General features: G+C 37.5%; 3 protein-coding genes across 3 annotated transcripts; 2 read left to right on the forward strand and 1 right to left on the reverse strand.

Annotated features, from left to right (window-relative positions):
• The first annotated feature begins 3,507 nt into the window (after positions 1 to 3,507).
• On the forward strand, positions 3,508 to 4,200 carry LOC125582309. Its single transcript, XM_048748932.1, has one exon. The coding sequence runs from the start codon at positions 3,508 to 3,510 to the stop codon at positions 4,198 to 4,200; it is 693 nt and encodes a 230-aa protein (XP_048604889.1).
• Positions 4,201 to 8,336: 4,136 nt separating this feature from the next.
• On the forward strand, positions 8,337 to 9,023 carry LOC125581629. The gene is made up of 2 exons (XM_048747407.1): positions 8,337 to 8,687; positions 8,764 to 9,023. The coding sequence occupies exons 1-2, from the start codon at positions 8,613 to 8,615 to the stop codon at positions 8,932 to 8,934; spliced, it is 246 nt and encodes an 81-aa protein (XP_048603364.1). The 5' UTR covers positions 8,337 to 8,612; the 3' UTR covers positions 8,935 to 9,023.
• A 1,655-nt stretch (positions 9,024 to 10,678) lies between these two features.
• LOC106418313 (probable pectin methyltransferase QUA2) lies at positions 10,679 to 14,860 on the reverse strand. Its single transcript, XM_013858990.3, has 8 exons — positions 14,525 to 14,860; positions 13,425 to 14,188; positions 13,103 to 13,343; positions 12,815 to 13,028; positions 12,316 to 12,491; positions 11,762 to 12,065; positions 11,540 to 11,681; positions 10,679 to 11,108 (listed from the first exon to the last, which is right to left on the reverse strand). Exons 2-8 carry the CDS (start codon positions 14,175 to 14,177, stop codon positions 10,950 to 10,952), a joined length of 1,989 nt encoding a protein of 662 aa, XP_013714444.2. The 5' UTR covers positions 14,178 to 14,188; positions 14,525 to 14,860; the 3' UTR covers positions 10,679 to 10,949.
• Between the last annotated feature and the right edge of the window lie 966 nt (positions 14,861 to 15,826).

The following is a 15,826-nucleotide window of genomic DNA, read 5'->3' on the forward strand; positions in this document are numbered from 1 at the left end:
GTGGCTTCAGATCATCGTCCAGTGGTGGCTTATATGGAAGATAAAGTCCCCAGGAGGAAAGGACAATTTCGGTTCGATAAGAGATGGATTGGACAAGCGGGTCTTCTAGAATCAATTACAATGGGCTGGATAGACCATAATGAAGAAAGAGCAGGAGGGGGCGCAGAGAGTATAGTGGCAAAAATTAGTAATTGTCGTCATGAAATTGCTAAATGGCGGAAAAATGATCCACCTTATGGTAAGGAAAAAATAAATATGTTACAACAAGCACTTGAAGAGGTACAAACAGATAATACCAGGACTCAAGAGGATATTCTGAAGGTTTCTAGGAAATTACAGGATGCATATAAGGATGAAGAAGAGTATTGGCACCAAAAAAGTAGGAACATGTGGTATTCATCTGGGGATCTTAATACAAAATTTTATCATGCTTTAACTAAGCAACGGAGGGTTCGTAATAGGATTGTTGAATTACATGATGCTAATGGGAATTGGATTACAGGGGATAATGGAGTGGAAAGGGTGGCAGTGGATTATTTTGAGGACTTATTTAGTACCACCTCTCCATCGAACTTTGATAGTTTCCTGGCGGAGATTACACCGACCATCACCCCTCAGATGAATCAATGTTTGTTGAGGCTAGCAACAGAGGAGGAGGTTAAAGAGGCTCTATTTATGATGTACCCAGAAAAGGCACCAGGCCCGGACGGCATGACAGCACTATTCTTCCAACATTCTTGGCATGTTATTAAGAAAGATTTGGTAGAGATGGGGAATAATTTTCTGGTTTCGGGGGCAATGGATGCACGACTAAATATTACTAATATATGTATGATACCAAAAACAGAGAGACCTACAAGGATGACGGAGTTGAGACCAATCAGGCTCTGTAATGTAGGATATAAAATCATTTCCAAGGTCTTGTGTCAGCGATTGAAAATCTGTCTTCCTTTACTCATATCAGAGACTCAATCGGCTTTTGTGGCAGGAAGATTGATTTCTGATAATATTCTTATCGCTCAGGAAATGTTTCATGGATTGCAGACTAATAAAGCATGTCAGGGAAAGTATATGGCAATTAAAACAGATATGAGCAAAGCATATGATAGAGTGGAATGGGATTTTATTGAGGCTTTATTCCAGAAAATGGGTTTTGATCTTCATTGGATTAAATTGATGATGAAATGCATTTCATCGGTTCAATATCGGGTTCTTATAAATGGTCAACCTTGTGGCCTCATTGTTCCACATAGAGGTCTACGCCAAGGAGATCCTTTATCGTCTTATTTATTTATTCTCTGCACTGAGGCTTTAATTGCAAACATAAAAAAGGCGGAGAGAGAGGAACAAATTACGGGAATGAAGGTAGCTAGAGCTTGCCCATCAATTTCTCATTTGCTTTTTGCGGATGATAGTCTCTTCTTTTGTAAATCTCAAAAGGAAGAGTGTCAAACCATCCTTAGGATTTTAAAGGATTATGAGACAGTCTCGGGCCAGCTAATAAATTTTGATAAATCTTCCATTCAATTTAGATATAAGATTGAAGAACCTGTCAGACAGGAATTAAGAGATATCTTGGGTATTCAGAATCTTGGAGGAATATGATCATATCTTGGTCTTCCAGAAAATCTGGGGGGGATCAAAGATTCAAGTTTTTAGTTTTGTTCAGGATCGTTTAAATAATAGAGTAAATGGGTGGACTTTCAAGTTTTTTACAAAAGGGGGCAAGGAAGTGATTATTAAGTCGGTGATCACGGCATTACCAAATCATTCGAAGTCCTGTTATCGATTACCTAAAGCAACGGTGAAAAAACTAACAAGTGCGGTATCACAGTTTTGGTGGAGTCCAGGAGGAAGCACAAGAGGGATGCACTGGAAATCATGGGACAAGGTATGTGTAGATAAGGAGGAAGGTGGCTTAGGTTTTAAAGATATCATTGATTTCAACACAACGATGCTTGGTAAACAGTTATGGCGTCTGATAGAGAAGCCAAATACTTTAATTTCTCGAGTCTTCAAAGGTCGGTATTATAGGAATGCTTCACCTTTAGAACCGATTCGCTCATATTCTCCGTCATATGGCTGGCGGAGTATTGTTTCGGCTAGATCTCTGGTTAGCAAAGGACTAATCAAAAGGGTGAGATCAGGATCTTCTATATCAGTATGGAATGACCCTTGGCTCCCAACCACTCGCCCGAGACCAGCTAATAAAAATCAACACAATCTATACCCTCATCTTACAGTAGAGTCCCTCATTGACTCTACCTCGCGTACTTGGAATTTAGAGGTAATTCAGACTTTGGTGGATCCTCAGGATGCGAAACTTATAGAAAATATTCCACTAAGTAGGAATCAGAGGGTGGATAGAGATGGATGGCACTTTACAAAAAATGGAAAATATACGGTCAAATTAGGATATCAGGTAGAACGGATTTATCCAGACAAAGGAAGACCACCATTACTGATTGGTCCCACAGTTGATGTTTTGAAGGCTTACTGCTGGAAAATACGGTGCCCACCAAAGCTAAAACATTTTCTATGGCAATTAGTGACAGGATGCATAGCAGTTCGTAAGAATTTACAGGCAAGGGGGATTCAAGGGGATATTTGTTGTACCCGATGTGGAGCTCCTGAGGAATCGATAAATCATGTGTTTTTTGAATGTCCTCCGGCTCTCCAGGTTTGGGCTCTTTCGAAGATACCATCAAACCCAGTCTATTTTCCAACAAGTTCCCTATTCACAAATATGGATCATCTATTCTGGAGAGTTTTCCCGCATATGGAGGATCACCAGTTTGCATTGATTCTATGGTATATCTGGAAAGGTAGGAATAATAAAGTTTTCAGCAACTTGGATATAGATCCTATGGATACGATTAAATTGGCGGAAATAGAATCAATATTATGGGCTGAGGCACAAGTAGTAAATGACCAGAGGACGCCAACACCAAGAATAGACACGGTATTGCCGTCGATCTCAGGAAGATGGTGTTTTACGGATGGCTCGTGGAAGGAGGGTGCTAGGTTTTCAGGACAAGGTTGGCTTAGTACTTTGGAAGGTTTCGATGGATTACTGGGGGCGAGGAATGTAAGGGCTAGTCTTTCGCCTCTTCATGCGGAGATGGAAGCACTTTTATGGGCAATGGAATGCATGAGGAACTTACGTCAATTTCAGATTACGTTTGCAACAGATTGTTCTCAATTGGTGAAGATGGTTTCGGAACCAGAAGAATGGCCAGCTTTTGCAACATATTTGGAAGATATCAAGACCCTGAAAGAGAGTTTCACCCGATCAGAGATCATCTATGTACCACGGACGCAAAATTCAAAAGCGGATAGTCTAGCATGCAGTGCTAGAAAACAGCCGTCTTTCGTCGTTCACATGGATGCAGATCACCTAGTTTGGTTCACAGAGTCAATATGAGTCTGTATTGTTGATGACAAAAAAAAAAAAACATCATCTATTATGAAAGAGAGGGAGTATTATTATTTGATTTTAGAAATCCAATGGCAAACATGGAGAAGCTCCAATTTCCCGTTCTAGACATCACCGGTACCAACTACATTTCATGGGTTACAAATGTCGAACTTCATCTTGAATCTCTTGGTTTATCCGATACAGTTAAAGAGAATAATACTTCAACGCCTCAAGAAAAGGCTAAATCGGTGATCTTCCTTAGAAGACACCTTGATAAAAGTATTATTTATGACTATGCCAACATGAGAGATCCTAAAGAGCTATGGAAGTCTCTGAAAGATCGTTTTGATCATCAGAAAGACATAACACTTCCACTTGCTCGGGATGAATGGCATAGTCTGAGATTTTTAGATTTCTACAAAGGGATGAATTACAATTCTGTTGTGTTAGGAAATATGGCCAAATTGAGATGCTGTGGTGAAACGATCACAGAATCTCAAATGCTTGAGAAGACATACACCACATTCTACAAGAGCCACATCACCCTGCAACAACAGTACAAGTTGCAGGGATATACCAAATTTTTAGAATTGATTGTGTCGCTTCTCATAGCAGAAAAGAACAACGAGCTTCCGATCAAGAAACACATGACTCGTCCAACTGGTTCTAAACCGTTTTCAGAAGCAAACGCATTAGATGCGAAGAAACCAGTCAAAGAAAATAAGGCCTTTCGGTGTCGCGGTCATGGTCGTCAAAACTATAGTGGACGTGGACGAAAGTAAAATCCACAAGATAGGAAGTCATTCCAGTGGGTCTGCTCTGAGCAATCCCCTAAGGGAAAAGAACACCAAGGAAATACCTCTCAGAAGCGAGAAGAAGCTTGTTTCAGATGAGGTACTATGGGACATTGGTCTTGTTTATGTCGTACCCCTGCACAACTTTGTGCTCTATACAAGGAGTCCGTCAAAGGGAAAGAAAAAGAAGTAAACTTTGCGGAACATTCTAAGGGTACAACACACCTCGATGCGTCTGACTTTGTGAATGATTTCGAGGAGACCGCTATCACGAAAGCTTAAGTACCCATCATGTGACTCTTGAATTTCCACAATTATACCATAAATAATTGTTGTTTGTGGAAGATTAATGGATAATTATTGTGTGCTTTACACCTTCTTCTGTATAATTATTGTGTGTTTAATGTTTGCTAATGATGCATAATATTTTATGAATAATATTATCTTATGTTAATTCTTTCTGTTTGCCTCAGAAATGGACATTACAAATGTAACATCAACCAAGATCAATGCTAGAGATATTTGTATACCAGATAGTGAAAAAACGCACACTATTCTGAAACACAGAAAATATTTTTCTGAACTAAAACCGACAAATATCACTGTTAACACAATATCGGGTCCTGCAGACTTGATTGATGGGATTGGTAAAGCCCATTTCACGTTACCCAATGGGACAAAATTCTCGATAAAATAATGCACTATTTTCTCCAAATTCTATGAGGAATTTGTTGAGTTTTAAAGACATATATCTTCAAGGATTTGATACTCAGTCTGCAACTGAGAATGGAAAGAAGTATATGTATATTACTCTTGAAAAATCGGGAAAACAAAAGGTGTTGGAAAAACTACCAAAACTCCCTTCTGGTCTGCATCATACATATGTAAGTGCCATCGAATCACATTTGGTGATTAAGGGAAATTCTGACGATTTTACACTATGGCATGATCGTCTTGGTCATCCAGGCACTACAATGATGCGAAAAATCATCGAGAACTCACATGGTCAGTCACTGAAACCTCAAGAAGTTTATATGGGGAATAAAATGACATGTACTGCGTGTTCTCTTGGAAAGTTGATTATAAGACCATCGCCAACCAAAATAGATAAAGAGTTACCAAAGTTCCTTGAACGAATTCAAGGCGATATTTTTGGACCTATACATCCACCTTGTGGACCATTCTATTATTTTATGGTAATGATCGACGCGTCGAGTAGATGGTCACATGTTTGTCTATTGTCCTCTCGAAATGTGCTATTTACGAGATTTTTATCTCAAATAATCAAACTAAAAGTTCAGTTTCTTGATTATCCGATGAAGAGAGTTAGACTAGACAACGCTGGTGAGTTTACCTCCCAAGCATTCAATGATTATTGTATGGTAACTGGAATTGATGTTGAACATCTTGTTGCTCATGTTCATACACAAAATGGTTTGGCTGAATCATTAATTAAACGTCTGCAACTGATTGCAAGACCATTGATTATGAAATCTAAACTCCCAACTTCTGTTTGGGGACATGATATTTTGCATGCAGAAGCATTGATTCGGGTGAGACCAAGTGCATATCACAAATACTCCCCAATACAGTTAGCATTTGGACGAGAACCAAATATTTCTCATTTAAGAATTTTTGGTTGCACTGTATATGTGTCGATTGCACCTCCCCAACGTACAAAGATGGGACCTCAAAGGAGGTTAGGAATATATGTTGGTTGTGAATCTCCATCAATTATACGATACCTAGAACCGCAAACTAGTGACATGTTTACGACACGTTTTGCTGATTGCCACTTTGATGAAAAAGTATTTCCAGTTCTAGGGGGAGAAAATAAACAAGTAGGAAAGGATATCAAATGGTGTGTACCATCTGTACTACACCTTGATCCTCCTACAAAACAATCGGAATTAGAGGTCTATCGTATTATGCATTTACAAAGCATCGCAAATCAACTACCCGATACTTTTGCAGACACCAAATTGATTACAAAATCACATATACCGGCTGCAAATGCTCCTGCTCGTGTAGAAATGCCACATGAATGTGGAGTAAAAGATAATACACGAGATTCTAAAATACGCTTGAAGCGTGGTAGACTTATTGGTTCTAAGGATAAGAATCCTAGAAAACGGAAGGAGACAGAAAAAAAAAATCCTTCCAATATAGCAGAGAAGTTGGAAGAGATGAACAACAAGGTCGATGACAATGCTGAATATCATGATTCTGAAGAAAGTCATGAGATTTCTTTTAATTACATTCATAATAGAAAAATATGGAATCGAAACAAAGTGAATGGTGTTGATAATTTTTTCTCATACTTTGTTTCGAATGAAATAGATGAAGAGAATGATGACCCTGAACCAAAATCTATCTCAGAATGTCAAAAGAGACATTATTGGATAAAATGGAAAGATGCAATACAAGTTGAACTTGATTCACTTAACAAACGAGAGGTATTTGGTTCTATTTTAGTCACACCTGAAGCTGTGAAGCCAGTTGGTTGCAAATGGGTTTTCGTTCGGAAACGAAATGAGAAAAAAACGAGGTTATGAGATATAAGGCTCGTCTTGTAGCTCAAGGATTTTCTCAAAGATCTAGAATCGATTATGAAGAAACATATTCTCATGTTATGGATGCAATCACATTTAGATTTTTTATGAGTCTTGCGGCTAATCAAAATCTAGAGATGCGTCTAATGGACGTTGTTACTGCATACTTATATGGATCTTTGGACATTGATATTTATATGAGAACCCCTGAAGGATTTAAAATGCCATAGCCATTAAGTTCTAAACCTAAAGAGTTATGTGTAATAAAATTGCAAAGATCATTACACGGTTTAAAACAGTTTGGACGCATGTGGTATAATCTTCTCAGTGAACAACTAACTAAAGAAGGATATGTAAACAGTCCTATATGCCCTTGTGTTTTCATCAAGAAAACATCATCTGGATTTGTTATCATTGTCATATATGTTTATGACTTAAATATTATTGGGACTAAAGAAGAAATACAAAAGGCATCTGATTATTTAAAAAGAGAATTTGAGATAAAAGATCTCGGACAGACAAAATATTGTCTTGGCCTACAAATTGAGCATTCTCAAAAAGGTATATTTGTACACCAGTCTACATATACAAAAAGAGTGTTGAAACGATTCAACATGGACAAAGCAACTCCACTTAGTACTCCTATGGTCGTCAAATCACTTAATGTCGAAAATGATCCCTTTCGACCACATGAAGAAAATGAAGATATACTTGGTTCTGAAGTGCCATATTTAAGTGCAATAAGAGCACTTATGTATCTTGCTAATTGTACTCGGCCTGATATATCATATGCTGTCAATCTTTTGGCAAGATTTAGTTCATCCCCTACGCAAAGACATTGGAATTGGATCAAACATGTCTTTTGCTATCTCCAAGGAATGATCGATTTAGGATTATTTTATCCTAAGAATACTAACGGAGAAATGGCTGGCTTTGCAGATACTGTATATTTATCTGACCCCCATAAAGCTCGATCACAAACAGGGTACATCTTCACAGTTGGAGGAACCGCTATATCATGGCGATCCCAGAAACAAACACTTGTAGCCACTTCCTCGAACCATACTGAAATAATTGCTCTCCATGAATCAAGCAGATAATGTGTTTGGCTCAGATCAATAAGTAAATAAATCCTTTCAAGTAGTGGGATCAACGTCAACTCAAAACCGTCCATCATATATGAAGACAATGCAGCATGTGTCGTCCAAACAAAAAAAGGATACATCAAAAGTGATCGATGCTTCCATGAAGGATACATCCTTTCTCTTTGTTCATGCTTAAGATCTCGCAACCTAATAGTATTTGAATTGAATTTTACCTGAGATAACACGTACATGAAATGTTATAAGTCCAATACAATCCTAACTAAACATTTATGGATACTGACTATATATAGTTATGTTAAAGGCATATATGATATATATATTGTTTGACAAGCAAACTCGAGAGTATATAATTCTGTTAAGAACCAAGTTGTTTGAATATAATTCAGCAACAGGGCACGTGATGCGTGATAGAATGTGTTAATTAAAGCTGAAACAAAAACAAAGATAATACGAAGGAGAGAAGATCTATAAATAATATTTATTGTTCACAGGTGGGGAACAAGACGAAGATGCAACGAAACTTATATAAAAATCATACGAAGGTTTGTAATCTACTATGGTTTTTTTGAAAATGTACTATGTAGAAAAAACGGTGTACTAATCAGATAATGACACCTGCCTATAGGTCGATGCGTCAATCAAATACTGACATGTGTCAACACAAGTAGCAATGCACCAATCCGCGCTCCATTAAAAATCTAGCGTAGTTTCGAAATGGAAACAGAGAGAGAGAGAGAGAGAGATGATGATGAGAGGCAAAGACGAATCGATGAGAGAGCGACTTTCTTCATCTCGCGATCCGACGATCACCATTGAGGTTAGTTCCTTCTTCTTCATCATCAGATCGGTATGGATTTGGTACAGTCGATGATTATAGTTTCCGAGAATCGCAGAAGGAAGGAGAGACGCGGAGAGAAGTAGAAGAGCTGAGGAGAAAGCTAGCCATGGAGAAGAAACGGATGAATCGGATTAAGCTTTGCAGTTCGATGGAGCTTCTTCTTCTCGTCGTTCTGGTTCTGTTGCTTTCCACGTTCGTCCTAGTCTTCTTTCTCTCATCTCCTTGATTGTATCAGCGTCTGTTGCTAGTTCCAATTCGATCACATTATCATCTTATCTTATGTTAAAGGGATGGTCATCACCTTGATTGATTACATATTCTTTGCTTTATTCTCATGTCAACTGCTAAATATTCAACAAACGTCTGTTGATGTAGCCTCCGTGGCTTCTCTTCCTTTTGAGAATCCCAAAGCAGGCTTACAATTTTTTTATTTGAAGGCCTGAACGTAGGCCCATTAAGGCCTAATGAAGCGTTATACTAATAACAAGAATTAGGGTTTTCGAAGCAGGAAGCTAGTGGCCGTCTCTGTATATATATAAATCAAATGGTACTCCATCATCTTGTACAATCAGTCCCAAGCGTTTATGCTCCATTATCTGTACTTCTATGAAATATTAATTAGGTATATTTGTTTTCTTGTTAGCTTCTGTATTGATATTTTTGTTTGATGGAAGGAAGATTGCCTCTTCTTTCAGCAGCAAGTTCTGTTCTTGTTAGCTTTGTTCTGGAGGCATATATCAATTCGCCATCACGAGAGGGATTTTATAACGTTACAGAGTTATTTCTCTCTGCAAATATTATCCTTCTCTTTGGTACATCTGTCTTCTTCTCCTTCCAAATATTTATATCGATCTGACTTTAAAAAAGCTTTGAAATGGTTCATTTAGATCGAAGGCTTTCTTGCTTATTAGATATTTTTCAGAACTATGCTATGGTCATTCTTATAATACAGACGATGCATTGCTTTCTTCTAAATCTTTATAGAAATAAATTGCAAACTGAATTTAGTCATCTCTTAATCACAAATTTTGAGCCCAACTCAAACCAAAGTACTAAACATTTAGCCAAATCCATGTTTTGATTAGTTTTGGGGTTTATGGTTTAGATTAGTTTTGAAAACACTAATCATCATCATCTCAAGAAAGAAAAATTGAGAAATTGCAATTGATGGATACCATTCAATGGATTTATAAGGATCCCATATTTGAAAATAATTTGCCTTCTTACATACCAATAAATATAGTGAGAAAAAAAAACATGACGAAATGATAATGCAATGTTATCCACATAATAAGTTTGAAAACATGTGATATGAATAACAACGATAATGATTCGACATGCCTAAGAGTGCTTTATCTCAGTTATAACCGAGTTTCCCAAATTGGACGATTAAGTAAGAACGCAGTCATTAAGCAAAACCATACATTACCCTGTTGCTTTTGTGCCTCAAGGTCAGCAATGTAGATGGCTTGCACAGATTGCTGAAACTCATCCTTCTCGTTCTTATAGCTTCAACAAGAACGCAATAGGCCAGCTAGTTTCCAACTACGACTCTCTTGTCCCTCTGAAATTCGTTGAAACCCCATTCAGACCAACGTTGGTGAGGAGCAGCTGTGTAAGACCGTCTCTAGCCTGCTCCCTAAGCGGGTTTACCATAACAAGCAGCTCACTAAGCCAAACGAGCCAGGGAAGTGTTCAAAGACAGCGTCCCAAAAGCTGCTTTTGGTAGCGGAGATTCTCTGTCACAGCAGGCGCAAATGAACAGCCACAGGAGAGTTGTTGGATGATTAGCTTCCCTAGGAGGCCAAAGGCAGAAGCCAGCATCAGCTGCAGAGACACCGCCACATTGACGTCTCCTCTTTTTACACATGTTATGAATTGGCCAATGAAAACAGAATGATCCTCTCATCAAACATTTGTCGTATTCTACTGAATAGAGTTTGTCAACTTGTATTTCATAAAACATCATCTTCACAAATATGGATTATATTCTTTTTCACTGTATATAATAAAAATAGTAACCCCAAAGTAAATATAAATGTAACATTCTGTAAAATGGGAACTCATGAAACCATATAAAAGAAACTTCACCGGCGGTCTTACGTCCCCCCGGTAGCATATATTTCATCTCCCTTCTCTTTTCATCTTCTTCTTCCCCTGTATCGCCACCACAGTTCTCTGACTGTGAGACTTGTTTACAAAAATAAAACAAACTCTTCTCCTTTACTTCCTCCTCTTGTTTCAGATTGATTGTCGCTTGGTGAATGGTTTTTGGCAGATGAGAAGTCTCTGATCACTACTGCTTTCAACCTCTATAACTCTAGCCTCCCACTTCAACTGCGTTGTCAAAGCTCTTGCCGCTTCCACCAGCTGCACCGTGTCACGGATTATCACCCATCCCTGCACACAAGTTTTGTTTTCTTTCTTTATTACTCCTTCCGTACGGACCATAATAATAATATATGTTTTCGTGTTTTCAAACATATTAAAAAAACATCTTAAATTTGGATTATAAATGCATCTTTTTGTGATAAACTAATTCTTACAATTTTTAGCCAATCAAAATTCAATAAATACAATATACCATTTATTATTATTACCTAATAGAAAATGTAAAAAAATGTATATTTTTGAAACCATTTAAAAAAAAAAAAACATGGATCATTTAAACACAATATACAATTTGTTATTATTACATAATAGAAAATCAAAGAAAAATGCATATTTTTGAAACCATTTTTTTTTTTAAAAACATGGATCATTTTAAAACCTAGGGACTAGCTACATAAGAAAGGATGTTCCGTCTTTCAGAGTAAAGACAATGTGTTTACCTCTGGACGAAGTAATCTATCAACCTCTGTCAATATTTGCAGAAGCGAGCATGAGCTCCTGCGCTGACTCGTCTGAAGGGATAAAAGATTGTCTGCATGAACCAGATCATATGTTCTTGGATAAGTAGGGAACGCTTCACACCTGAAGGTAATAACAAAAGATACGTGTTGAGCAAACTACTCTGCAGCGATACAAGACTGTTGTTATGAGTTATGACTCACCAGTCGTGTAAGACGCCAACAAAGCCTCGGTCAAGGAACATTGGGAGGTGGTTTGGTCCAGCTGTAGGGACAACATTCATGACCCATACCGATTTTTTAGCTTCCAACAAGGCGGCATTGAGACCACCGTATTGAGCATTCATGTCCAAAACGTTTCTGAGCATGTTATAAGGAGGAGACGGATCTTCATCGCCAGGTCTCTTGGGGTGGTCAGAGAATATCAGAGGAGACAAGAGAGACCAGTAGTCTCTTACGTTTGCTTTCCAGTTCGCTGCATCTTCTCCAACCTCCTCCGGGTGAAGACCTGAACCGACCAACCAACCCATGGATTAACAAAAGATGGATTCAGAAGGTAACGGTAACGAAAGGTGTTCTAAAAATCAGCTTAGGCAGCGCATAGGAGCCTGCTTACTCATCAAATCAGACATAAATGAAACAATTTTACTTTTAAATCGGTTTAGACGTTCAAAAAATCGGTCTAGGTGTTTAAAAAATCGGCAATCTCCTATAAAGCACGTTATTACCGCCCAACATTGGTAACAAAGGAGACTAACCATATAGTGAAAGTTCAGTCTTGTTCATATTAGACCGGCTAGGCCATCTTGTCCTGCCTTCAATTGGAATCCACCTTCTGCTACGTGTTCCACCAAGACACATCTGAAGCGGCCTGTAATAAGGAGACTCAACCTCGTGCCCTTTGCTACACACAGAAGGTCCCACCCCAGGCTTCCTGTTTATTACAACATTTCATGTAAGTAGACTTAAATAAGTTATTTCTATCTAGAATACAATATGGTGTGCAATGTTCGAAAAACTGGTTTAGGTAACGGCCTAAGCGTCTGCTTAATCGGCAAATCAAATATAAACGATTTTAGTAATACAAATTTTTTTTTAAAATGGTGTAGGTGGATTTTTTTAAAAAGAAAATTGGTGTAGGTGCTAAAAAAAAATTGGTCTAGGCGACCGCCTAAACAATAATTCCATATAAAGCGTCTAACTACCGCATAACGATTTCTTGAATATTGATGGTGTGTGTGAATGTGTGTTACTGACCGGGAACTGTAACATTTGGTTTTGACCGTCTTTTTCCAGACAACTGTCTTGTCTTGCTGAGATAAAAGAGTCCAACAGATGCTTTCAGCAAAATCATGAACAAAGTTCCATCTCTTTATATCCTCTTTGTTACGAGCATTCGTAAGCGGAGATGTCCAAACAAAGTAACCTCCAGGCTTCAGAACCCTGTCAACTTCCACAAGGAGAAGACCGTCTGCACACAGCGGGATTTAAACTTACATTAAAGCCAGGTCCTCATGAGAATAATAATCATTCTTAATCGTTTACCTTTCTGGTCCCAATCAATACCACATGTTGAGCAATGCAACATATCAAAGGAAAGAGAAGGATACGGCAACTGCGTTGAAACAAAAGAAGCAATCATAGCAGGTAAACCCCTCTCAAGTGTTAGCTGAACTTGGCTACCAGAGGCTTCATAGTTTGCTATGCACATTGTCAAAAGCTGTTTTGAGAGTAGATGTGCTCCAAAGCTACCATAACCACATCCAATATCCAATATAGTCCTCACCTGAAAAACAAAAATCAAGATTAAAAAATTAACTTATAAAGAAGCTGAGCTGAGACTTTGAGAGTATGTTGTGTGACTTACACCAGCTTCAATGAAGTTATCATTCTTAATACCAATCATCTGAGCAATCTGGTGAGAATAGTCTTCAACCTCATCAAACATAGGAGACGCGGAACGGAAAGAGATCTGATCATCATCCATCATCATCATCCTCTTGTTGATACTACCAGAAGTCAACACTTCATCAGCAGTGATCTTAACGTTATGATACCAGATGACATCTTTACCAGTGGGCCACCTAAGAGGAACCTTATAATCCACCGGTGGTAAAACCAAACACTCCTGTCTCGACCCACCAGGCCCGCAGAACCTATCAAGACTCTTGGAAACGTTAAAGCAAGGAACATAGTTCTCGGAATCTACACTACAATACTCCAGCTCTTTCCACCTAGTGGGACCAGCAGAGATCTCACCAATATCCAACAAGTCTGACACAAGCTGCTCCTGTAATCTCCTGTAGTTATGATACACATGACCTCTCGAAGTGGTGGAGATGGAGATCGTCCACCAGAAGGAACCAGCCAGAGCGAGAACCACGATTAGGACCAAACTGATCTTGAGAAAGAGAAGCATCAACCTGTGTCTGGTCCTTGCGCTGTAAGGATCAGTAGATTGAGTATTGCTGTTGCTGGTAAAGAGGAAAGCAAAAGGAAACCTCAAGGTTAAGTGACCTTCCTTTTCCGACTTGTCCTTCATTTGAGAGTCTCTGAGATCATCACTGCTGTCGGAAACTCGTACTCCTCCTGAGACGCCACGTTGCAGTGGCATTGACATTTTTAAGCTCCCTGTAATAGAAAAAAAAACAGTAAAGATTTAAGCTTTTTTATTGAGCTGAAGTTACTATTATATTCGCAATAAGACGAGCAGATCCACGAATTCTGGGTAGAGTTTTCACTCGAAACTTCTAATTTCGATTTATGATTAGATCAGCAAAAAGTTTCGATTTTTTTTAATGTGGAAATTGAAATTCAATCAGAACCCAGAAAAAATGGAGGAAAACCCATCAGAATGAACCAGAAATCGAATCGAATTGAATCAAATCAAGAAAATGAAAACAGAGCAAGAAGAAAAGTAAATCGTAAAAGAAGGAGGGAGTGAAGAAAAAGAGGAGACACACACACCTTGTTTGTTTTGGTGTTTTTCCCTCTCCTTGGAGCAAAAGATACGCTCTGTTATTTACAAAACGATGATATCAGATTCTTCTTCAATCTTCTTCTTCTTCTTTGAGAGAGAGAGACTCTCTAATCTCTATATATATATATCTACGAGTTGAAACTCGACAGTGTGTGTGAGAGAGAGTGAAGCAGAAGGGGGGTCGTGTATGGATCCAATCTCGACAGAGCCACCCCCGTGAGGAGGACTGATTAATAAAGAAATACTTCCGTTGGCTTAGGTTACTCTCTCTCGCGCGTTGAATTTAATAAAAGGCAAATTATTCTGTGTCACTCCATTTTTGTTTTGTATTTTATTGATTTTGTGTTCTCACCGTATTTAAGGGAAAAGAAGAGAAGCTTCCTTTTGGTAAGACGTCATTAATTACTACTGACCCTCTTTCTTACTACTTACTAGTACTATTTTTAATTCTAATCTCTCTCTTTTTCTTTTTCTTTTTCTTTTTCTCTTTCTATTATATTCTCTGTGTAAATAATACTTCTTACATATTTGAAAGATTAATGTTTTAACTTTATTTTTATATATGAAAGATCCATATTTTAAATTTTAATTAATGTATTTTACTTTAAAACTAAAAACATCAATTAAAATCTAAAAATCTGAATGGTTGAATTTTGTTTTGGAAATAAATAAAATTTACAGCAAACCTAAAAGTAATAGATAAATAAATATATTAATTTTTATTAATATGTGTAAATTCTAAAATATAATCTTTCAAAAACAGAGGTTGGGGGAAGAGTTGTAACAAATTATGTTTATCTATACTATTATAAGAGAAGAAGTCCTACAAAATCTACTTATAAAAGATTGTTGTACCCTTTCATAAACTAACAATATTTTTGATTTTACCATAATATTTGACTAATAATAAATATCTAAATTTTTTCTAACAATAATTTATTACACCGCATCATTTGGTACATGACAAAGTTATACGACATATCATATCATTTGCTACACAAAAATGGTATACGACATATAGATCTATACATGACTCATTTCACTCAATATAAATAAACTTTCGTCCAATATAAATAAACTATATCAACCGTTAGTCCAGCAACTATGTAACATTAGACTGCATCATTTCTATACTTTTGTCCTATATTATGAAAAAGCTCATTGACTGTCTCATGTTTATATTCAATCTATACTATTAAATTTGCCAAAATCCACCAAGTAAATTATAAGTCTCACGAGTTCAACAAATATAACTCTTATAAAATGCACACAAAAAATAATATGAGAGA

Source organism: Brassica napus, chromosome C2, assembly GCF_020379485.1.
Source record: "Brassica napus cultivar Da-Ae chromosome C2, Da-Ae, whole genome shotgun sequence".
Classification (NCBI taxonomy): domain Eukaryota; kingdom Viridiplantae; phylum Streptophyta; class Magnoliopsida; order Brassicales; family Brassicaceae; genus Brassica; species Brassica napus.